Source organism: Haliaeetus albicilla, chromosome 24 (genome assembly GCF_947461875.1).
Source record: "Haliaeetus albicilla chromosome 24, bHalAlb1.1, whole genome shotgun sequence".
Taxonomy (NCBI): domain Eukaryota; kingdom Metazoa; phylum Chordata; class Aves; order Accipitriformes; family Accipitridae; genus Haliaeetus; species Haliaeetus albicilla.
The window spans coordinates 24,025,572-24,051,402 of NC_091506.1; the positions used below are offsets into that span (position 1 = coordinate 24,025,572).

Below are 25,831 nucleotides of genomic sequence, written 5' to 3' on the forward strand. Positions count from 1 at the left end.
GTTCAGAGTGCATATTTCCTGATGTCTATTATAATGATAAATGTAAAAATGTCAGCAATGTTTATGCTGAATCTTAATTTGCATATGTGCACCCTGACTGTAGTCTGCAATGTTTCTGTATTCAACAAATTGATTTTGAAGTGTGGTCAGTTAAAAACAGTTTTGTAATCCACAGGATAGTCCATTAAAAGCCTTGTGTGATATGGTATGTGTCCATTATTTTCCTTTTCTAAGTAACTATGTACCCTTACAATAACTTTACCAAATGAGCCACTTAAGAGTACATTTTAAGGATGTTTCCAGTTTAATTATCACTGTTGAAAGACATATCTCCGTTAGATTTGTGCATACATGGCAAAGAAAACTTAATCATTGACTGATTCATGTTTTATGTAGGTACTTCGAGTATTCAAGCTAATTGTATTCAGGTTAGTTGTCCTTTTAAAAGGGCCAAGAGATAAAATCCTTAAAACTTGCTTAGGAATCCCAAGGCAGAACTCCTTCATTTCCATGAATCAGGGTTCTGCTATCAAATGAGGAAGTGAGATTTCATAAATAATAGCTTCCCAACTTGCAATTACGCTTGTTCTCTTATGCTTCCTACTCGTCTTACTCTTCCTGCTTCTTGAATGCATGTTTTCTTTAAAAGCCTTAGCTAGGTTATTAATGTGGACAGCAATCCAGTGCTTCCCTTGGTTAGCAGAGATGAAAAGATGTGTTTTCTTTTGAGAGCTGTATTGTTCTGCAGTTGTGTGCATTTCACTCCCATTGTGTGGTTCTTCACCAAGTAAAAACAGAGCTCTTCTATCCCTGAGGACAAAGAACAAACTGTTGTCGGGAGAGGAATATCTACAAAATCATAAATCTTTCTCCTTGCCCTGTTTATTCTTCATGCCATTCAAGCCCATTTAGCGAATGACCAATTAACTCCAGACTCATGGCAGATTCTGATGGGCCAGATTTCTCCTATCTAAGATGACACAGCCAAATTTCCAAATACTTTCTAGCTGAATGCAGTGTTTGGTTTTCCTTGCTCTTTAATTCATAGTTCCCAAACTGTTATTCCAATTATCAAACAAATTCTCTAATTAATGAACTGATCATCAGCAATATTGTAAAATATAGGGAAAATGTGTACCAAATTCATTTCATTGTGCATCCAGTTCTTTATTATTGTGAGTAAAACTGTTTAAAGATATTTGTCCTTCAATAATTAATCTGCTAGCTGTACATTGCACATCACTGCATACTGAAATATACAGGAAGCAGGAGTTTCACAGATTACTTTTCTATGGTAAAAACATGCTGCAAAAGTAATAATTTTAAAAATAATTCTAATCAGTGAAGAAAACACACTTTTGACTATGATATGGTATCCACTAAGTAAAAATCCAATACAAGCTGGGGGAGAATTCCAATATTAAATGTTAGATCTGAATTATTTAACCATAATATAGTGTTGTAATTAACATCCATACTGTATGTACTTCATTGCATTTTATGTCTTATCAATTCTTGATGTGCAGAATTTAGAAGAACTAAAAGCAATGACTCAATTACCCCCCAAAATTGCTTTTATATTGCTTTATATTGACAAGTCATAAGTATGAAAGTAAATTACGTTAATCATTTTACTTTGATATCCCATGCTGGTGTCTGAATTGCATAAAAATTCTATTTTGTGTCAAGTGGCAGGTCTGCAAAGAAACTGTATATTTAACCCTAATTATACATTGCTAGGATCAGGTACTGCATGGGCTTGTGTTCTTACATAAATAACATATATACAAGAAGTGAGTTAAAAAAACCCACCATGCCACATTCAGACAAGTTCTAAAAGGTTAGGTTGTTATAGTGAAACTTCGCAACATCTTTTGTGATACTTCTGTTTACTTTCTCAGAAAACTTTCCCTGTTTTCGCAGTCTTAGGTAGGAGCTTTGCCTCAGAAAGATCAATGGACACAAGATGTATCATCTGTATCATCTACCCCTTGTAATGCTTGCTGTTATCAACAGGAGTCAGTGAAATGCACTGCATGCTGGGTGGTGGGTTCTTTCCTTTAGTGGTGCCCCTCTTAGACTCATTAAAGGCATGAGATCCTGTAGTCTGGAAGTAGGGAAGATTCTGGTCTGTCCCAGACAGAAAACATGCAGTATCATCAGTAGCGCTGGGCCATTTTTCTTACCCAATGAAAAACAACATTAAAATTAGATTATTTTTTTATCAGTCATAAATGAGTCAAGCAGGAGGAACAGAATGATTCTAACACAGAGAAATATTTACCACTCAAATATCTGAAGAAATTAGCAGTGATAAAAAGGAAATACCATAAAGGGAACGCAAAATGCCTTAGCTGGGCTCTGAAAAACAAGTGAGTAGTATTTAAATTTGCCTAGAAGTTTTTCTGGATTTTTGAGCTCTGGCCTGTGGGGGGCAAAGAATAATGTAAATGCCAAAAAGAGTTGGACAAAAAGTAAGCTTTGTATCCTATCTATGAGAATCAGACGATGTGTATCATGCTAGTTTTTACAGTCATAGTCTACAGTCTTCCACTGATTAAAATCAAATTTGACAGTAACACAATATAGAGGTTTAACTGACAGCATACACAGCACATTTGCTAGTCATAACGCCACAGTTTAATGACTGACGCATGTGGGAAGCTAATTCAGATTTTTTTTTTCTTGAATGGGATAAATGAGCATCCAGTTAATACCAATCATGAATTCAAGCCATGTGACAAAATTGATGCTACATACCCTGTTCTTGTTTTGCATATTCTGCAAATTGAGCTGCAGGAAAAGAGCCAGTTTGTACACACATCCGGAGAGAAAGTTCATTCTGCTTTCTGACACATCCACCAATTGCAGCTGAATGTATCCAGCTTGCTGCTGTTGTGTCCACAAACTAATTACCCTTTCTCTGTTAAATAGCGTACGAATTACAAATTGTATGCCTGTTTTGAGAAAAAGTACAGGTTGAACAAGCAGACATAGTATAAATAAAATATTTATATAAAAATAGTCTCTTACAAAATATACTCTTTTATCCTATGGTTGATTTTTCCAAAAGAAGGAAGTTTGTCTGGATTTTCTTATTTTTAGACATATTCCAAACAGGACTTTATTAATGCTTCTTTCTTTAATTGAAAAAAAAAAAAAAAACAAAACAAAACAAAAAAACCAAAAACACCACCAAAACTGGTAAAGATTGTAACCCCTACCACTTGACTTTTGTTCCAGACAACTAGCAGCAAACAGGAGAAAACAAACAAACGAACAAAAAAAACCCCAAAAACAACAGTGTGTGTCTGTGTATGTACATATATATAAAGATGCCAGCTTTTGTACTTAAACATCTAGTATTGTAGAACATATCCTGCAAGTCCAACTAATAGAAATATCCTAGTTAAGAATAATATATACAGCTCCATTTTTCCTTGCTGTTTCTAAAAAATTATTCCACAAAGAAAGCCAGCTATCTACTTTAATTGCAGAATAGTTCCAAAAACGTTGGTAGAGTTCTTTTTAATTAAATAAATTAATATTAGTTTTATCTGAATAAATTGTTAAATATTGCTATTATTATGCCCAAGTGTCCCAAATCCCTGTGCTAAAATCTGCAGCACACACACACGAAAAAGGCAGATAAAGCAGTGTCTACAGAAAATGTCAACAGTTCTACTCGCTGTAGCAAATGGTATGAAGTGGAAAGACGGGCAAGACCAGCAGAAGCTTTTCACAAGTGTGGAAGCCTAAATCTGTGTCATCCACACACTCACATGGGCAATTCACGATGAGGCACTGTCCATCCCATCCTGTGCAGAGCCCTTTTTTGAGGATTTCTCCCCTACCCCTCCCTGCTCCCTGTACACTGAAGTTTTTGACCATCTTTTTTCCAAACCAGAAGTTGTTGCCACACTCAGAGATTTTTCTCTGACCGGTGTCTCTTCACAAGGCAGTCAATGCTTCTTGCTTTAGAGGTGCAGATTAACTGAGATGATCTTTTTCTCTCTGTTTTGTGTGTCAGGTGGCTCGGGGTGGGGTTTGTTTGTTTTTGTTTCTTGGCTGACTTTCATAAGAGTCTGAAATGTGTATCCACATAAGCAATGAAACATGAGAAGAAAAGAGAGGGCTCCATTCATCAGCATTTCTTCTGGGAAAGCAGGTCTTTCCTACAGTCTTGTGTAGGTACGTTGAGTGCATGTGCAAATGTATTCATGGCCAGGGACATGTCAGCCTGCCCAGCCATGTACTCACTTACAGGTATATACTTCTGTTCTTTCACTGCACGTGTTGCATTTAACATAGCAGCACCAATGAAATTTGCAGTTGCACTGCCACACTCTTGAGTACTGGTGCGTATTGTAACCTCGACCACAGCACATCAGATCGCACCCGTTAGACTGCTGGGCTGTCTTGTTGCACATCCTTCCCTGTGTTCCCACGCTGCCAGTGACAGGGTCTTCTTCACAATAATTGGGAGATTTTTCTATGTACACTAAATCTGTATCCATGGGTTTGCGATAGGAAAGTGGCTTCTTTATTTTGAGAAAGGTTGGACGCTTGTTACGACTTGCTCTCACTGGTTCGACTTGAACAGCTTCGTTGTATTTGTCCTTAAGGATGTAGCCCAGCTCCCGGAATTTAGGCAGAGTTGTCCAGCACGTTTTAGTGGTACAGGATCCCGACACCCCATGGCACTTGCACTCTAACTTCATGTTTTCTTCCAGAATCTGTATTTGGAAGAACAAAGAATGATGCGTTAATACAATCTAGAATCTCTTCAAAAAACCAGTGTTATTCGATGCATACTGAATGAATCCAGCATGAGTTACCACCAGACATAAGCCACGTTCCCACCAAAGCTGTGGGTTTTGCTTGCCTGGTGACACTGTTACCCCAGGTAGCAAGTGCTCACCAGTGTCAAATGAGTCTTGCCTGCAAAGCTGATTCCCCATTTGCACTTCAAGTTAAGCAGGGAAGATAACTTTGCCTAGTTTCATAGCCCACAGACAAAAGGTAAAATGGGACCCCCCCTTAGCCACAGCTTTTCTTCACTTTCATTTGCAATATGATCGTACAGTGCTTCAGATTTGCCTGTTGTTGCAATTTTTGGCATATGGCAGTGAAATTAGGAACTGGCAGAAAATCACACCTTTACATGAAATGCCACGTGCAGGATACTTTGAAAGTTCAACAATAGGTACTAGAACTTGATTTCTGTAAACAGAGGTTCAAAAATAAACTGCATTTCAGTTCTTGCACCTGAAGATGACATAAGCTGGTGCAATATGTGATTAAGCTGATAAAGTCTATCAATGCTTATCTTCCTGTTGGTCTCACATTAATCAACAATGTAGAGCAGATGATAATTTATTCATACAGGCATCATCTGTTCTAAATGTTTCAAGTTAATGCTCCAATTTGGAAAACTTATTATTTTGATACACCATAGTCTTAAGTTCTTTGCACTTTCTGGGGAGTTTTAAGTGTTTGGGCTCCTCTCACGTGGATAATGGAGCATAAAAAATGCCCCAGCTACTTTGCAAGAAAACTAGGTCTGTCTTAGAGCATAAAGGGTAAGAGTAAAGATGAGGAATTGGTTTCATGTTTTATCATCAGTTCTTGTTAAAAATTTTCTACCTCCCTAATACTGTAAAAGCATCTCAAAGAGCTAAACATCAAGGCTTGCTCCACCCTGTCTCATGTTCTCTTCTTTGTAGGGGTCTCTCATACTTATGCCTGAGTTGTCACTACTTTCCTTTTGAAGGTAACAAGCTTCATCTTCCCTTCAACCTTCACATCCCTTGAAACTTTATCCCTGTATCTTCTCCCTCTTGCTGTTTATTTACCAACCCAGTCTTTGCCAAATAAAACTGGAGACCAGCTTAGTCCCTGCTGTCTGTCCTGAGCCCTATAACTGACCCCCTTAGTAGCTACATTTGGTTAATGCTAGAAAACATACCTAATTCCAGCAATTAATCTCCCGCTGGTCTTTGCTTGAAAGAGAACATAATAATTTTGATGACTAAATTCTGCCTAACCTGCCAGATACCAGCAGTGGAAAGCCCAGACAGAGGGATTATTTGGGTTCAGGGAGTGGCCACATAATTTTTCCACTGAGAAACCCCAGCTGATCTGTGCAGCCCCAAACCTAGGCAGCTTAGAAGGCTGGAGGGAGGTCAGGGATGTGGAAATTGAACTAAACCTTTGCTACAACCCCCCACTTCAGTTTTGGACTTTTGGAAAACTTGCCATGCAGACACCATTTGCCTTTCCACCAGCTGCTGCTGAAAACGGCAGCCTGCACTGAAGGAGCCAAGTCCGGCTCGAACGCTAGACACGTGTGCTGGGACTTCAAGTCTAAAATCTCAGCATAAACTAGGGGTGGCAAGGAGAAAGAGCACATCTTAAGTTGTGCAGCCAGCAGATCATGTCGTGCACTAACACGGGTGAACATAGCTCAGTCCTGTTCTTGGCAGCCTTAAAACAAGTAATCTAAAGACTACACTTAGCAGCTTATTATTCTTGTACCTTTTGGTCTTGAGGCTGTTCCCGTGTCACCTAGGCACAGTAATTGCTATTGCCTAACCTTAGGACAGTTTGTAGCTGCTTCTTTACTCGTTGTTCTTCCTCTGCCCCTTTTCAATGAAGATTGGGATTTAAATGGCATTAAAGTAGCTTTATTTTTATTTTAGTCTATAAGTGAAGTGTCAGCACTTGTGGTCTGAAGACTGGATTAAAACCCCTAGAAAGCACACGTCCAAGATTTTGACAGGTGAACTTAGCATATATTAGGTCACATTTTGTGCTACTGGTTTTAAATTAGTTTTTCATGCAAACTGTCTAATGACTGCCCTAAAACTCAGGTGTGAGAAACTTTTATACTCAGATCTACATCTTAACTTGCACTTCTGCTCAAGCTTTGGCTTACATTTTGCATTATCTTGTTATCTTGAGTTTCTCTCTCAGCCACTGCATACTTCTTTTATTGCTCACTCATTCATAAGGTAGTGCACTTAGAAGATAGATGAGGAGATGGAAAAGGAGTTATAGTACAGAAACCGGAAAAATAACATAAATTCTTTTAGTCTCATTTGTACCTTTTTAAAAGCTCTCTTTTTTTAATTTGAAACTAGCCAGGGATACATTTCTCAGCCCTAATTCAATCACCGCTCTTGTTCAAGTGGCTGGCCTTATATCCTGGTACGATGTTCAAACTTGCAACAAAATATTTCTAACTCGTCTTCCATCAGGATCTGCCAAACTGACTTGAAACATTAATACAAAATGCATCATGGCTTAGTGTCATCTATCCAGGTAGGTCTTTTTTCCTGAAGTGTAGTTAAATAGCTTAAATTGCCTTTTGGTTTATTTCGTTAACATCCCATCTACAGCCAGCAATCTCTGAGAGAACGAGTAGTTCCACTGGAAAGAGCTGAGCAAGCGGCTGGAGCAGTTCAGCAACCGGGCGGCCTCGTGTCACGTGTTGGTGTCCTGCTCTGGGTGACACGATGCCAACCAGAACGAGCTTCTGCTTTTCTGGTCTCAGCCAAGGCTGGGCACAAGCAGTTAGGCTAAAAAGGTCTGGTTTTGTCTGAACATGAGAAGTTTGGACAATACCAGTTGAGCCCAAGTGTGAGGGGTCCTTCTCAGATGACCAAAAATGCTTGGAGGGGGATAGAAGGGGGCAGAGGGATAAGAAGGAGTTTTGTCTTTTAATGCTGTGCCACATTTATTGTTCTCTCTCTTTTTTTTTTTTGGAGGTAGCACTTCCTAAGAGTTACTGGCTAACCCTCCCTTTTCTCTACGCACTTGTTGGGGGTGCGCTTCCAATACACTGTGCTAAAATCACTCCAATACATCTGCCTAATCTGGGTCCACCGTAGTCTGCAACTGAACTTCCCCTTCCAGTTCTGCCTTTTCTAACCCAGCCTCTCTACCTTTTGCTCACAAACCCTTTTGTTGGTTCTGTTCTTGTATATATATCCTCCTTGCTGGTGCTGTCTTTCAATGCGGTGTTTTGCAAATTCAGCCAGAGATGAATTGACTCTGTAGCCTTTAGAAAATAGGCTACTTGTAACTTGAACCATCCATCCTCAGCAAAAGCAAAAGCCTGCAATGGTGATTTGATAGTTTTATTGTACTGTGATATCAGGTGCTTGAACTATTTGTTTTGCATTAAAATATGTGGATGGTGGTATTTTAATACCATTAGATTATTCTAGTAGCCTCTGATAAATCGGTGCCTTTATAAATTCAAGATGAGAGCTGAAAAGAGAAGGAAGAAAATAAAATGGGGGATTTTTGGGGTAGGGACAGGAGGCCTCAGTCTTTCCCTTGGTTTCCGTGAGCCAAAAGAAGTGCTCTACCCCTTAAAAACTTGATCTGTGTTAAAACCAGAAAGTGTTCTTGACCTCTCAAGATCAGGATTTGTTTCTTTGAAGGTATAAGCCAGCAGCTCACACTTTTTGCATTAGATTAAAACTTTACATATGTTATAGACTGACTTTTCCTAAAATGTAAGAGCCTGAAGGGCACAAAATTTAAATCCTAGCTCCTCTGTTTCTTACCAGATGACCATATCCAGCTCTGTCAGCCATGGAAAGTAAATCTGTATGCACCAGTGAATGCTCTGAACTGGATTAAATGCGAACAAAGAGCTGGAGTTCTTTTAGCTTTGTCCACTTTTTCTTTGAGCTCCTACAGTAAACTGTCAGTACTTGTTTTTCTCTCTCTCTCTCCCTCTTGCCATTAGCCTCTGGGAAATAGTTTGTGTGAAGAGAACTTGTGCTGGCTCTCTCTATTGATGTTATCTTCAGATACAGTACCTTTGGGCACTGCCATTAGGAACTTAACATGTTTTTTCTTCACCTCCAGTTTTGCGGAGAATGCGTAGGGTGCGTCATGGAAGGGTGGCAAGCCGTAGCTCTGGAGAACCCCGCAGCCCAGGAGCTGCATGGGCTGGTACCAGCGCTGTGGTCCTGCAGCGGGCAGGCTGTCTGGTCCTGGCACCCTGGCTGGGAGCTGGCTAGGCCAACGGTCCTGGTTTCCAGTGAAACCAGCAGAAAGTGCTGCCTGGTGCGACTCGGTGCGGGAGTGGCATTTGCTTACGAGTGCTGCCGCCGCTGCCCTGCAGCCATGCGGGAAGTGTGTCCTCAGGGTGCTGGGACAGGCGCTGTGGGTGCTCAGAACCACTGGTGACCCTCGCGCGGTGGATTTTCTCAGCTCAGCATCTCTGTTACCCGAGTTACTCGGCGGTGTGTACGGCCCTGCGTTTCCAGCATCTAAAGTCAGCTGACTTTCCAAATGCATCTGCCAGGGCAGTCTGGGACCCCACATCCCACTCACGTGGGGTCCAGGTACTGCACAGCCCTGGGTTCAGTCACCAGAACTCTAAAGCACTCGATGCCAAAGCTGTCCTGAAGGACTTACAGCACGAAATGGTGACCATTGCACCACCAGTGCATTCTCCTTCACCAACAGGATTCCCATGGAAACGAAATCCTGCCTCACAGTCAATACGCTGCCAATAGCACAGTGCCTGAGGCCAGGGACCCTTTACTGCTTCATCAGAAATAACTCGGTCGCCAGACTACATGTGAAGCAGATGTAATTAGTGAGACAACAGACACCGATTCCTATCCCACCGAGGCCATAATCACATCAGATCATCTGGGTCAGGAAATACCTGTCTCCTACAAGTGCCTGCACACATACCTTTACTATAGGTCAAAGAAAACACAACTATTGGCAAAACGAGAGTGAATTTTTCACTCCAGAGAACATGGCAAGGCCTGGAGAGTGGTCACAACATTTCTGTGGGCTGGGGAGGCCAATGGACAGATGCAACCCTGCCCTTTTCAGCTTGTGGCAGATGAGGATTTATGATTTATATTACTTTCAGAGGCAATTGTAGCCATAAGACAAAGCTCCTCAAAGTTCAGGAATGATGTTAGAGATACGGTTTTTGCTTTTGAAGAAGGATTCATTGAGTAAAGATATTGTTTTAAACTAATACAATAAAGTCATCTCACATTTAGTCTTTCAACAAATGAACTTACTTGAGAACCAAATCATTCTAGAGCAACAGGCAGTGAGGGTTAGAGTGAGACTAGGCATTGAAAAGGGCAGTAGATGTATATGTAAGATTGATTTGACAAGCAGTAAAAGGACTATGTCTAATTAAAATGACTAGGAAATTACTCTGCCACTTGTTTTATTCAAGTGTGACAGTAATCTCAAAAGGATGTTACTGTTTAAGTAACTTGTAGGACTGTCTTAACACCAGAGGTCTGAAACTTGAGGAAAGTAGAAATAATATTTGGTGCTTTTTGATTGGAAAACAAAAATGAGCATGAGAGAGTATAAAAGAAGAAACACTGCTGTTGAAGACAAACCCTGTGAAATCTTTAATATATGAGAGAAACAGCATAATAAAAAAGTACCCAAATGCAAGTTTAAAGTTAGCAAAAGCATATTTAAACAGAAAATATTATTTCCCATCAGTGGATGTTCACTAACTATATTAATATAGCTGTTGTAAAACCTGTTCCGTAGAAACATAACATATTTTGCATTGATATCCTATGGCAAACTAACTGTGGATGAGTTAGGAACCGATTGTGTCCCGTATTAAGAGTGACTCATTCCAGACAGTCTTTCATATTTCATTTGAACATATTATGAAGACCTTATTAAGCACAGCCAAAAGATTTTTTTTCTCATTTTTTTGATTAGTAAATCTGTACAAAAGAATAATATCTGATGTCAGTATCAAACAAATTCGATACGCTGAAGACTGTGAGCCATGACTATCTCAGAAATACTACGACCCCTGGCAGGTTGAACCATTTTTCTGATAACAAGAAATTTTTTGTTTCAAATAAAAAAATGGCTGGGAAATCACCACAGCATGTGACCTACATCAATCAAATCACCATTGTACCTTCCTAGGAATAGGTGTTCTAAAGAAAATCAGGCAACATGCTGGTCTGAGGACTAACTATGAAGACAGCCAAGAGAATGGTGATAAATGACATAAAGCTAGAAACATCACAGATGGGTGGTATTTCCCTATATCACCATCTACCTTCAATAATGGATATCCTATTTTAAAGAGCAGAAACACTTTTTCCAGATTGTAACTCATTATACCCTTAAAAATGAAGACTTCAGAAATGTTGCGCGCTCAAAAGTTTAACCTTTTGTGTACTGTTTCTGACCTTTTTCTATGCCGCCACAAAGCAGGAAGTTCCTTACATTTCTTATATGCACTTTTTAGAGTTTCATAATTATTTTCATACATTCTGTCCTGGAATATTAGTTGCCCTTTACTTCAGCTTTATAGAAAAGTTGACTGTATGCAGATATTATTTTTAAATGCAGCTTCTATTTCCACAATATATCAAACAAGTAAAGAAAAAAATATTAGTTAGTCTTTCTGTATGGTCACAGTACTCATGCACTGTTGTCAGCACACACAAACTGAATGAGATGTTCTCTTTCCCTGGGTAAGTTGTATTCTTTAAATTAGAGGACAGAACACCTAATACCCCTCATTCAACGACTGGCACTGTGCGGAATAGCAAATGAACACAGAAGTCTGAGAGCAAGGGCAGTAAAAGATGAGAGGAATGCAGAAAAAAATATTTTCTCCTGCATATTTTTCTTATACTTCTGATAACCTTCATGACTTGCCATGTACTAAATCAATTTATCACCACTTCTGGGACCAAAAAACAAAGAGCAGTAGAAAATAAATGTCACGGGATGCTTTCATGATTGTTATTTTTGAAGAGTAGTTGGACCTAGCTGTTTTTAAAAGGAGAGATTTAATGCAACAGATTCTTACACAACCTAATAATGCTCTTAAATTAAACCATAAGGCATGGCCCTTGCCTTTTTTCAAACTGTAGGAACTGCTATGTGAAACAAAACAAGGTGTCATAATACTTTAGCTTTCTGTCAGTGAGGAGTCCTTCTAAGAGAACACCTTATATCCCACCGTAGCTGCTCCTAGGATAAACTTCTGCCAAAACCCTCTGTTTTGCAAAAGTAACTATGAAAGTGGATTTCATGTATGTGGCTTAGAGCCTGTATCTAGCTTGCTCATTCCTCAATATTTTTTCTCTGACAGCTCTGCAAATCTAATCATGGCCTGTGAAAGTCAAATAAGGTTCTTAAGTTTTTATTTATCTTCATCAAGATACTGCTTGCAGAGATAGCGGGCATGATGTGGCAACACCTGATGTTAATAGCTCAGCAAAATCTGATACGGATTTGAGAGGAATGATACATGCAGAAATCCACACTGCCACATCAGACGGTCCCTCCTCGGAGCAGGTCTCATACCAGGTATTCTCTTCTCCCTCACCCCCTCCCTTTTCCATCATATCTGATAACAGCTGCAATCTAGTCTGTGGGATTCCTTGCCTTTTTACATCTCTCATGAACACATTCCAGTTTTCCCCAGAGAGAAAGTACCTGCACCCTCGTCTCTCTCTGGTCATCAAAATGTAAATCGAAACCATTAATTCACAAGCTGGAACTGCGAGCTTCAGGTTGAGTTTCGCATACTCTTAGGGGACGTGGTGGGTGACAAAGTTTTCTGTGTAATATCAAATACAAAACCTTCTTACCCACTCTCTCTCCTGTTAGCAGGAAGTCCTCTTATAAAAGTTTTTCTCAACTACAAATTACTAAACTAATGCTTAGGCAAGTTTTATATCAGGAAATAGATTGAAAGTAGCATGTTCCTACTGTCTATTGGCAAATAGGCTGTGAGATGGGGGCTTCCTGGTGTGGGACCTTCTGAGTTGCTAATGACAAAAGCTCAGTACTTGAAAGCTGGCTTGACAGTTTATTGAGGGGTTACTGCTGTGATGGCTTCTTGGTGCATCTGTCTGCAAGACCGGTCTGACTTGCATTTTGGTTTTGTGGATTTTTCTATTTAAAAGTAAGGCAAATATTTTAACCGAAAAAATGGAAATAATTTGAAAACATAACTGTCAATGTGTTTGATAAACTACTTGTTTTTAGAAAATAACTCTTGGGAGACCCATTATCACCTAGATTAGACTGGATCAATGCAGTGCCAAGTAAGTGTCATCATGTAGGAAGTTTAAAGATCAGTCATAAAAAGGAACTTGGAAAAAATAGTTCTGAAAAATATCTGGTTTCTTTTAATGTGCTTTCACCCACTATTATCAGAATATAGCTGAATTGTCTTAAAGACATTCAACATGTTATTTTATATTCTATATTTGTTTAAGTGAAAGTGTGATTTCCCAGCCCCTTACTGAAAAGGGATTGTAAGGTTAAGGGAAAATTTATCTAGAATCGTTATTTGCTGCTGTCCAAGCAAAACTGATACTGTGGGTATGATGGATTTTAGCTTGGGAAATACTGAATAGTCTGGTTGTCTGGCCTACCTGGGCACTTTGTACAATGAAGCTAAAATAGACTGGAAAAGGGGGGTGGTGTTACAGAGTTATGGACAGAGTATCTAGTTCACCTTCCTATCACTATGTAAGTTTTCTACAGTACATATCTTCCTCTCCAAAAAGATACTGGATAGCATGTTCATGCCAGAAGTGAATAAAAGATGATGATCAAGGAGTTTTGAAAATAAAGCAACAACATGGTGTTCACTGACACTAAGAGAGTTTACAAAGAAAATGAGACAGCAATTTTTCTGGATTTGGACATGTTACCAACATAACATTTCTTCTTAGATCATATCTACCTTCCTTACATTCTGGTCACAAACTAAAAATCCCTCCAAAATTCTGATTCTCCTAAAACAGGCCTCTCTAAAATAGTGATCTGTGCTGTATTTTGCCATGTATTAAAAAGATGACGAATGTCCATTGCTTAAAACGCCATTTTCCCTAATCCCTACTTCAGTCTAGGAGCCCAATGCTGCAGTCAATGTATAGATCAGAGTAATAAAGTCAATGAAATCTTAACTGAGTGATGTCTGCCGACCTCGACCTCTTTGAAGTCAATATAATTCTTCCAGCATCCTATGTCCAGTGTGTCTGTTTTTAGTTTTGATCTTGGTACAGTGATCTTCATCCATACTCGGGGCTTCTAAATGTCAATGCATCAAGCTGTCATCAAAATATAGGATGGAGTGGTTTGGGTTTTGTAAAAAGAAAGAAAGTAATTGTGCTTATAGTTTATATTTTAGCATGCTGAATTTCTGAAGAAATTGGAAGTGCTGCCAGATAAGATGAACTAAACTTATTTATGCTCCTCAGTTTGGGAGCACAGTGAGTTAAAGTCTTGGGGGTTATTCAGGCAGGGATGTCACTGCTGCCTGTCACTTTGGGCTATGTCATGGAGCCTGAGTCATTCTTCATGTAAAAACTGTAAGGAAAACAGGAAATGACACAACTGGAATTCACCCTTGTCACAGCTAATGTACACAGAGAGGAATGGTACAGGGTTGACTCATCCTCACTAAACTTCATCTTCCGTGTAACTCTCCCCACTGGTAGTGAAGCACTCAAATGAAGTGGTGCTGGCATTGTATAGTAAGGAATTGGGAGCAACCAGGTAGAGAATTTTGACAAATGCTTAAGCTGTCAGGAGAAAAGTTTCCAAAGAGTGATAGAAACCAAAAGAACCGTCTTACTTGTTCCAGACAACTAATCAGAAAACACCTCTTGTGCTAAACTAATAAAGCCAGGTACTGGCAGGAGTACTAGTTGCAAAATAATATCACTTCATATTGCTTCCAAACATTTTTAACCAATAGCCACACACAGTTAATTATAGGTTCATTTAGTTGCATACCAAACTATGAGAGTTAACCCTTAGGTACTCAGCAGATAATACGATGCAAGGCATATTTCTCATGCTGAAAAACTTATATAAATTTTGGTTCTCCAAGCCAGTAGTTTAGTAAACAAGGGATGTTTTTCCTTTCTATCAAGCTTTTCAGGTGATTTCAAAGTACTTCTACTTTCATTTTTCAGTACTGCCTTTATAAAAACGCAGTATTTCTTAGCTTAACTTCTTATTAACTCCTTTGGTCTAGAAAGAAGCACAAGGTGTCTTCATGTTTGATTCACAGAGAGAGATCTCTAAGATTCAATCCTCATACTTAACATACTGTTCACAACTTGGTAAATGACCCTGAAGGTGTACCCATTGCCCGCTCTGCCTACAGACCCTTTATTCAGCAGGAAAGAGCACCTGAGCTCTCTCAAACTCACTTCCATTCCCTTCAGTCGTGCTATTTTGCAGAGATAACATGACCTAGACCGTGGCAGAGACTACAAGCCCATTGCCAAGGATGGTTGTACCCTGGGTGGGATATCACCGTGCTGGCACATCAAGCAAGAGCTGCTCAGGAAAGTGATAGCTATTCTTGTCATTTTAAGAGAAATTTCCCATTACTCCTCCAGCTAATCAGCAGGCAATTATTTTAGTTTTCATAAGGCAGAAACCTGATCACAATAACACATTGTGTTTTGTGAACATATTTCCACACACTTTGTGTTTACAATTCAAAATATTCACATTATCATAAAGTAACATGATTTTGGTGTTAATTGTAATATGCTTGTGAGAATAATTGTTCTACAAAGATGATTTTCAAATTAAATTTTATACATTAGAGTTTTCCCCCTCCAGTTGCAGTTGGGACAATAGATCCACACTTCCATGTTTTCAAATAGCTTCCACTTATCAGAGATAAGATCCTACCAGCAGAGCCTATCTCTGTAGCCTAGCAGCTGCCAAGATCAGCATGCCCGTATTCAGGCCAAGAATTTTAACAAGGATCTTCTGGCCTGTTGTCAATGAAAATTTCCTCCTATACAGAAGAAAGTGGAATTTCCTAATTTTATGCATAATGCCTAGTGCAGCCTAAGCAAACCTCTTTGGCTTTCTGTCTTGCTTACCCGGCTTATTAGATTTTCTCCTTTTCATTCTAACAGGTATTTTAAGCAACAGTTGAAGCTTTTGTCTTACAGGCGAGCAATCATGTATTAACAGGAATTTGCTTTTGAGGTTTACTGTATTGATGCATGTAATTCCCCTCAGTCAGCTCACCCTCCAGACCAGACATAGCTGTTGCTTTTTGTTAATCGATCTACCTGTTTTCTACTTATAGGTGAGTTAAGTAGCAATATCCAACAATACCATTAATAGTTCCTCTTTATAAGCCATGTATAAATGAGTCTTGATATCAAGATTGATGTTTTTAACAAAGGGTTACCCAACTGCTCTAGGTCTTCAGTTCAGAAGGTCATAGGATGCCTGTAACAATAGCTTCTAACCACCAGTTTCACCAGTACATAAACCCATCAATAAAAGAAACCACGCATGTCTGCAGGACACATTTAATGTATTAATCAGATATTAATTTTATAAATCTCTCTTTAAGAGGAACCTTAATATAAAGTATAATTCTGTTAAATAGAATTACAAAAAAAATCTTAATGCAAAGGTATTCCTTAGCATAGTTATTTAAATTTATAATGTCCTGGAAAATATTTTAAGAATTTGATTGCACCTTTTAGCCTAAATTTGCTCCAACTATAGCAAGGCAGACTTCTCAGGTTGATTTCCTGAGAAAAGAAAGTCTAAGTGCGTGCTCACTTGGTCTCTGGCTCCCTTCTGCCTTCCTATCTTCTCATGTCCCATTGGTAACGGCTGCACCTTTTTAGTAATTTCAACCAAAGATGACAAAGGGTAGACATCTTGAAGAAACTTCTGTGAAATAAAAGACCACAGGGAGGATACAGATCCTCTAAATACTCCAGGTGGCAGTGTGAAGGCTAGTGTTATTAAACCCCGGGCAATTCACAAACAAAGAGTTTGTCATTGCCTGTAAGACATGCTTTTGCAGGAGAGCATCTCCACTGTGTCATTGTTTACATTTCCTGGAGCTTTTCTTTTTTAGCCAAGGTCTTAATCCAAGCCTTTTGGACACATATTCTTGAGTCCTTATTGAACTTCTTTATTTACATGCTAACTATTGTACCATCTCAATAGTTAATTGTTTTATGACTGCAGGATTTGTATCCAAAGATAACAGTATCTGCTATGACTCGATCAAAATCTCATGTGGGAATAGCCCTGTAAGGGAATACATGGTTGTAATCATAATAGTGTGTGGTCTTACATTTAGTTTAAGATCTAGTATGCTTAAGGCACGGCTAGTTTCCTTAGTGTAGGCCACCAGCTGATACTACCAAGAGAACCCATTGCCAGAGCACTAGCAATAGATGTTGGCTTCGATTTGATTTAGAGTCTGTGAATACTGACACTTTCCTTCTGTTTGTCCCAGAGGACCAAATGTAGTCCATTAGGTACATCTCACTTTTACATACCAGAAGGCTCAGGGTCATTTCAATAACCAGTTGTAATGCAAATTAATACTAGTGCCTTTTGGCCCTAATTGGCCATGCAGAGCCAAACATTCTCTCGGCAATTACCTGAAACCCTTATCCTATAATAGATCCATTCTACATTCTTCCAGGACCAAAACATGCCTTGTTTGTGTCCTTGGACTAAAAGGTTGTTCTCCATTTAATTGATTTTTTAATTGTTTACTTCAAAAATACCTGGAAATTCTTTCCATTAAAGCAAGAGCCTGTTCCATTTGTACAGCAAATGCTGGCAATTATTGCTTTTGGTGAGTGTTCAGGGCTTCATGACTTCAGAGTTTTCTGCCACCAAGTGTCTAATAAAGCATTTGAACCAAACCTTGGTTTAACTTTCATCTTTACCAAAACCTCTGTTATGTATTGTTCCAAATGTCTCCGCTTAGCCCAGGCAACTCAGTTCATGCAAGGCTCTTCAAATGTTCCTGGAGATACTTTCAGCTCAGACTCTAGAGGTTTAGGTTGTAACTGTAGAAGATTCCACTTTCTGTCCCTGTTGACACAGCATGGTAGAGGAGATTCAACCACGCAAACCTCGAGTTACATGATGAAGGGGTATACTTTGTCAGAGATGCAATGAATGAGACTGCACAGTGCAAGATCTCCAGCATAATTCACTGTAAACTTTATGTGTGGTATAAACACTGCCTGTTTGTGTATTAAAAATGTTCTCAGTGAGTAGCCTAGCCTAACCGTTAGTTTTCTGCTAATTTGGCCAATACCTACCTGTCTTCTGTTGGGTTTTGCTAAAATTGCTGAAATATGGAGACGGAAGTGTCTAGTTTTATGCAAGGAAATCAGTCCTAAGTTTGGAAAACTACATTTGAAGTGTGATAAATGTCATCTGGGGAATACAGGAGAAGCAGAACTGTGCTCATCAGCTATTTCTGAAAATTTTGCAACAACTTAGGCCTAAATTTAGGTATGAACTGGATTCTGATTGAATTTCTCAATAAAACATCAAAAAGCACAGGTTAATAGAAATAATACAAGGTAAACCAGCCATGCTCATAGGTCAGAGTTATGGCTAATAGGCGCTATGTTTTCTCTTTCTTACAACTTTTATTACATGATCAGCATAAGATGTACAATACCCAAACATAGCACGTATTTGCTTTGAAGGGATTATGCTTTGTGACAGCTGCATTTGTTTCAAATCAGTAATGTTTGTTTAGAAATGAGGGCTTTTTTTCTGCAACATGAGACGCTGAAGACTCTACCAAGGGTCCCATGCAAATGTGATGAAAACACTGGGAGAACTGAATAATCTATACAGCAACTATTTTCATATAGATGATGTTCCCCTCTGAGTACTGACTGACAAGTGTATGCCCTGTGGGAAATGTTGCTAACTGTCCAAAGAGAAAGACTGAATTAAATTAGAAAATGTCCAAAAATGTGTGACCCAGCCAGTAGCTTTTCTGAGCAAATTGATCATTATAGCAAGCATCTGATTATTTCAGTTATAAAAGGTGCATGATATTAAATATGGAATTTGAGATCTTTGTTATTTATTAACAGACCCTGGCCCTCAGTCTCAGCTATCTTTGTCAGCAATATGACAGATTGTCAGCTCTAGTTATCCTATACATGAAATGCATGTTTTGCTCATAATGCCAGAATCCTCTAAAATTGCAACTGCAGGTAAGTGATAGCATTTATCATTCCCTAATCTTCAGTGTAAATCAGGAATTCAGTTTTCAACCACATAAGATATAGGAGGGAGTTGAAAGCCAAAATACAAGTAGGACCATGTATCACAATTTCTGATTAGCTGAAAGTGGAGGACAAGTGGAATGAAAATTCATTCTTGTGGATTACAGTTACTTGTGCAGTCCCATTCCCTCTCATAATTTAGACTAACATTAATGTTCCCTTTATCTTTACCCTGGGCTGTTGAGAAGATGCAGAGCTTGTCTGTCAAGTTTGGACTTGTTTTAAGACTATTATCTAAAAAAAAGTAGGAAAGCCATAAAATAGAACTTTGATCCTTTCACATACAAACAAAATACTGTAAGAGTGCACAGAATGTATATTTTTTTTCACACCTAGGAAATTGCCCAGCAGAGTCTTGTTGTGCACTGCAAACACTCAGTAGGGATGGGGTTTTTGGGAGCACTCAGCTGCGTTCTGTGGTCCCACCAACCTCAGTGGGAGTTCTCCCATTCAGTGACTTGGACTTCCTCCAAATTCAGTGCTTGGCCTTTCTGGAAATCCTGCTGCCCCCCAGCAAACATGTGGTGATGAAGTTGCCAGGAAAGACTTTGTTGCACCTAATACTCCTTTTCTAATTGCATTAAACTACAGCTGTGGTGCCAGGCCTTCAGGCTGGAGCGCTGGGAGACAAGGGAGGTTCTCTGAGCAGGGGGGGCGTGAAGCGCAGGAACTGTGGGGTGGGACAGGACTGGGTTTACCTTGGATAACGTGCTATTACTGGATGGACCCAGGTCTGTGGGTGGACACTCCTCTTTGCCTGTACCTTACAGCCATGTCAGGGAGATTTGTCAGAAGCGTTTTTTACGTATTCCATCTCGTCACAACGAGGCACAAGTCACATGTATAAACCTTCTCCTAAACCTTCTTCATCTGCCCAGTTTAATCAAGGCAAAATATTGTACAGCTTAATTAAGCAAGCCAGCTACCAGAACATTCTACATCGGCATACTTGGTGCACCTAACATCAGATTTTCTAGATGTTACATGACATTTTAGCAGTGGAGACACATTTTTTATTTGTTAAGACTACCATTGCTTTATGAGTGGAAGTGCTGTGTGTTGCTCTGGCTGAAGATTGGTTGTGTGGTGTTTTAGGCATGGTTATCTCCATTACAGTTGTGCCACTGCTCTGCCCCGTTCTCCACTGCCAGGCTCCGTGTTAACATGTCTGCCAACCTCATCTGTCAGGGGTCTAAACAGCTACAGTTGAAGTCTCTCAGAATTGCTACGGCCACTATCAACAAGGGGCACCTCCCTGCCAACAGACCAAGCTCCCCATCTTCCTATGGGAATGGACACATAGGAGGCCTTTTTCTGGTCTCTTATCGGCCAGGCAAGAAACCTCGGAAAGCGCTCAGTGAGTTGTGTGTTGCAGGAGCAGCACAGGGCTAAGCGTTGTGCTCGTTGCTCTTATGCGCTCAACACACCTGTTGACGATGGAGGGCCAAGTGCAGGATTAGTAAGGGGAACTGGATGTAAATGAACAAGCTCTTGAGCAAGTGGGCATCACAACTAGTCCTGGGTATGCTTCTCTCTTCAGGATCCCTCACAGGAACTTGTAACTAGAAGTGGAAAGTTATTCCTGAAAAGTGTTTTCCAACTTCAAGCCACTCTAAATCAGGAACGTACCACAGCTTTGATTGTTTCACAAGTAGTTAGTATCTACCAGTAAAGAGGAAAATAATTCATCAGCTTTGTATTTAAGGACCATCCCTAACATTAAGAACTAGAAGCTTCTGAATACAAAAATCAGGAACATTTCTGTGCCCGTGCCAAAAAAAAGAAGGGGAAAAACCATTGGAAAATGTTAAGTGCAATTGCAAGAGCACTGTTAAGTTCTGAACTCTGAGAAACATGTGGCTGTGCTGATGATACTATAAAATCACTTGATGGCTGGTGCCAGGAGTATCAGGGCAGCCTCACCTAGTTCTGCTCTGCTCGAAGCTGGTCTCCTAGACTCTCTGGAGTCTACGGTAATTTTCAGCAGCTCCAGAAACAGGCAAACTTCATTCTGGTGCACGTGTGCCATTAGAGATGTTCCTTCTGATGGAGCTGAGAGACAGCTGAATACAGAAGTACATGACTTTGGTTACTATTAGCCAATTGCGCTGTGTGCAGAGATTGCTTAGGGCCAGGTTACAGCTGGTACATATATGTGGGAAGGAATCTATGGGCCCCGTGTCCTTCTGGCACACCGACTGTAGCCTGCTAGCACTGCACTTGCCAGGCAGTATGCATCTCTGACCATCTTCTGGAAATGGAGCTCCTGCTGGGGTCCCCCTGGAAGGTTGTGGTCTTCCTTGGGCAGGGCCACCGCAGTGGGGCTGCAAGCCCACAAGCTGCACTCCCTCTCCACTGCAGGCAGCCAAACTGAGACATGGGCGCAAGCAGGGATAGTGCCACGTTTTCCCATGCTTTAAGACTTAGTTCAGACAGAACTAGTAAATCTCCAGAATTTCATGCCTATTCAGAAAAATTATAAATGTTAAATTGTTTGGCAGCCTCTTTTATTAGTCTTGTGTCTTTTCTAACAAAGCACTAGATGCTTACAACCTTTCAAGTGGTTCATCTGCAAGAGCTTGTGTTCTGTGCTGCTGCTTGTAGTCAGGCTAATAGGCTAGTTAAAGTAAAAGGTATCTTGAATGAAGTAGAAAGAGCTGTCTCCTCTAGAGGGTAGTTAAATTCTTGCAGTGGTGTGGTGATTGCACACTATACTAGAACTGGAAGAACTGAGCTCAGAGATGCTAACAAGTAAAGGGGGTGAGTGTCGTAAGTGTAGGCTTTACAGAATAGCTCGGGAGAACTCCTGAACTCCATGCTTTCCAAATGCTGGTGTTTCATGTCAATGTTGTTACAGTTTTCCCTAAAGGATAAAATACTAAGCACTTCAGTCTATTATGATCATTGCATGATCCACTTCAGAAACACCTTCTGGTTTCTCATAGCTTTGTCTGATATTTGCAGCAACTCTGTTAGGCACGTACTGCACTTCTCCTACGAGCCTTAGAGCTGAAAGGGAAAACTGAAACACTACTGATTCAGAGGATGAAGATACATTGCAAAGTTAGTGCACCTAGGTATGCCTCCAAAGAGAAACGCTGAATAAAAATCCACCTTGGTGTGCTCTTGAATTGCAAAAGCCTTCTAATGCAGCCTGTGCCCATGATTTATAACAATGACTCATAATATTGCATTATACTTAATATGATGTAACGCTGATGCAAGATGCCATTCGTGGAATTTCAATGTCACAGAAAAAAAGAGAGGGGAGAGCAATCTGGTCATGTACCTTGCCATGCTGTCAAAATGAAAAGTTTACAGCCAAAATATGTAGAGCCTTTCAGTACCTACTTTGCTATTTTTTAGCAGGATAACTTGGAAAATAACATTTTTATTTCCTGGAGCATAAATATCTCTCAGACATACGTTATTGTGTTACTTACAGTAATTTAATTAACTTTGTACTTGAGAAGACAAATTTGCTAACAGATAATTCAGTCTTGCAATTATAACCCCTCACATAGAAGTTTGCAGGGCAAATCAGGATTATGCCTTTAAATTAATTCAAGCTTTATCTCTCTTTTCTGACCCAGCTGTTATGAATTCTCCTCCTGTTCTCCCTGTACTGCTTGCTTCTTCCTGCAGTGAATCAGCATTTCAGGAAATACTAATTCAAAGAGGAAAGACACCCTAAACTCTGTTTCTGGAGGTCAGACATAGCTGCTCTCCCATAGGTTCGACAAATGATGTGAGGCTTCTCAGGCTGCTTGGGGCCAGTTTTGTAGGGTGTATGCAACCCCTGGTTTGAACTCTGCCCCTTCCCTTCCAAGTAGCCTGGGAACTTTGAAGCTGTGCCTATGTGCTACAAAACTGAGTCCTGGTGGTTTGTCGCCAAGACAAAGAGAGAAACGGGGTTAGAGCCCTGTCCTTTAACAGTAAGGAAAACTGTTGCTTGCTCTGCCCCAGCAGCGGAGGCATCATGGGTGCTCATTCTGCAGGAACCATTGGCATCACTGGCGCTGGTCTGCAGTGGGGGAGCCGCTGGAAATGGAGACGTTTCACAGAGGCTGATCTCGGGTGGGAGTGCTTCTCGCTGCATCCCGGGTGTGCACACGAGTATTTTTCAAGCATTGCACTACCAAGGCTGTTGAGGAAAAGGAACATGGGTGTTCTTCGCCTATGCCCTCCACATTTGACACAGTCGATTTTCGGTTACTTCTAGAAAGAGCCGACAGATAATTGTACTATTGCTCTGACAGAGTCATGTATTCAGTAGGTTCAGAAAGACCGTTGTTGGCACCGCAGGAAGCAGAGAGACGGCTGCCTAGGTAAAACAAGACTATGGGAAGGTGGAAAGTCTTGAACTGAGATCTCCGAAAAGTCTGGATCAGGCTTTTCCTGGTGGTTCTCTGTTGGTTTATACCATGCAGTCCTACCTATTCTCAGTTTCCCTGGTCAGCCGAGCAGGCCTGCCTACTGCAGTGCAGTCTGTCATCTCCTGCTCACCAAGATGGAACAGATGAATTTACCAGTGATTCTTAAGAAGACAACTAGATAATAATATATGTATGATTTACTAGAGTGCACCCTGAATCACCTGCAGCTGGTGTCCTCCTAAAGAAGGACCTTCTCACAGGTCATTCATGAGCGCCCAGGCAAGTGGGCACAGCACACAGTGCAGTTTCACATTGCAAGACCAGAGAAGTAGAGGGGACTTCTGACTTTTGAACAGCATAGCAGTGCCTACAGGTGAAGATAACAAATCAATAAGAATTGAACATCTTTTTATTTTTGGAAGCCCAGTAGGTGCCAGTCTGTCTCCTAGGTGCATAAGTATCATCAAAAACCTAGCCAAAGGCAAGTAAACCTAGACAAGAATTTGTAGCCCAGAGGAAAGCCACCAAGAATAGATTGTGTGGAGGCTGATAAGATCCATATTGCTCCAAAAGGGAGAGTACCACCTCAAAACAAGACAGTCTTTGTTGTGAAAGGGTTAGGTTGTGAGAGACCTAGCTTGCCAAATACCCGTAATGGCCTCCCTCTGCCAATTGTCTTTAAATACTGTGATCTTTCACATAAGAGCAAAGCCTGAAAGGAATCTCTCTAGCAAAAACATCATTTATTCATTCTCTACAGGATGGTGGAGTAACATGCCTCTTCTCAGTAATGTTACTCTTTCTCTCCCCTGAAGATTTCAAACAGAGATTTGTTCGAACAAAGATCAGTAATTTTGCTCTGTAAGAGATGCAGGAAGAAGCGTAGAAATATCTCTAGATCAGAACAGTTCCTGAGCCTGCTGGAGGAATGGCAGATCGCCAGAGATAGCACACACCACTGTTCTCCCAGTTAACAATGCGTAGAGCTGAATCTTCCAGGCATAATCTTTTAGGACAGCAAATTGTGCACATACAGGTGAGATGCACAAAGACCTCATGTCCTCAAGGGGAGGCTGCTCCCACAGGCCAGCTCCAGGACCAACGGCCCTCCTCCTCTAGCCTAGGTCCATACCTGGGTGATAATGGAGACAAAAAATGCAACTTCTTTTTTTGTCCATGTCTTTGAGCTTTGCCTTGGAAAAAAATTCCTAGGCAGTAGCCAGTTCCATCTATGTTTGCAGTCCTCTGTAGGCTGGTATGTCATTTCTTGGGACTCTTTTACTGCCAGCACCTATCAAATAAAAGCAGACCTTTCAAGGAAGTAGCTTTCCCACAAAGGTGAAACTCCTCTGCTATTTTTTATTTCAGTGGATTTGTGCTCGTGTAACAGAGCAGACTGTGGGCCTTGGTGTTTTACCAGGCTTTTCAGTATGTGCCTTCATGCTACCAGAAGCCAAGTAATAAAGATCTCAGATCATTTGTTTAGCAAATATTAATGGTTAGTCCTTGAGTTATTCTCAGAATTCAGTGTTCATTTTGCTAGTATTCTGAAGTACCATGTTTGCACTAGACAGCCGGACGCAGGCATCGGGCTACTAGACAGAGTAAAACCATAATCTCACCTGTAAAACTACTGCAGTAGCAATAAATAAAAGAAGGGTTAGGCTTTTGTTTGGGGTGGAAATGACTTCTCTTCAATACAATCTGCTTGGCTCCAGCATAAGTGGAGATGTCTCAGAGCCTACAGGTAATTACCAGAACAAAAATAGTATCCACAAATTAACTGCTGTTCCTAACTTCCTTCTCCCATTTGCTTCTAAGTCACACTAACATAATGCTAAAATCAGTACTAATGCACAGGAGTGCAAACAGTGGAGAAGGTAAAATAGAGAGCTAAGAAAGCAAGAAGATTTACATTCATTCCATAAGATGTGATCAGCAAAACGTGACTCCCGTATGGAAAGCAGCACTGGACTGCACCTGCACGCGGCTGTATGGGGAGCACATGGACATCCCAGGCTGTTCCTAGCCGGTGTAAATCAGAGCCCCTCCACCACTGAGACCGCTCTGAGGTCTCTGGGAAACGCCTGACGTGCAAGGATCTGAGGAGCACAGATCAGATTGGGTCTTGCATCTGCAACGGCTGCCACTGACAAACAGAAAACTGGCCAAGTGCAGCAAACGGCGAAGGCAGAAACGCAGGGCACTCGGTGCCCAGGATCCCAGGGAACGTGTGTGTTGGAAGCTGCTGAACTCCCGTCTTCCCGCACGCTGGTTCTGCAGTAGCTGCTTTCAGCTACCCAGTCCCAAAGAATGGGAAGGGGGCGGGAAGCT

At 40.6% G+C, this 25,831-nt stretch overlaps 1 protein-coding gene across 2 annotated transcripts in view; it reads right to left on the bottom strand.

The window, feature by feature from the left end:
* Positions 1-281: 281 nt before the first annotated feature.
* WNT7A (Wnt family member 7A) overlaps positions 282-25,831 on the bottom strand; it is a 40,668-nt gene continuing 15,118 nt past the window's right edge. The window contains exons 4-5 of one of the 2 annotated variants that reach the window (XR_011322024.1): positions 2,761-4,736; positions 282-810 (exon numbers count right to left, since the gene is read on the bottom strand). Coding sequence is in view for 1 of the 2 variants with exons in the window: in XM_069769858.1 (XP_069625959.1) it covers positions 4,257-4,736 (480 nt within the window). In the remaining variant the exon portion in view is untranslated. Of the gene's footprint in view, positions 811-1,146; positions 4,737-25,831 lie in introns of those variants that run through there. The other variant, XM_069769858.1, reaches the window with a different exon arrangement.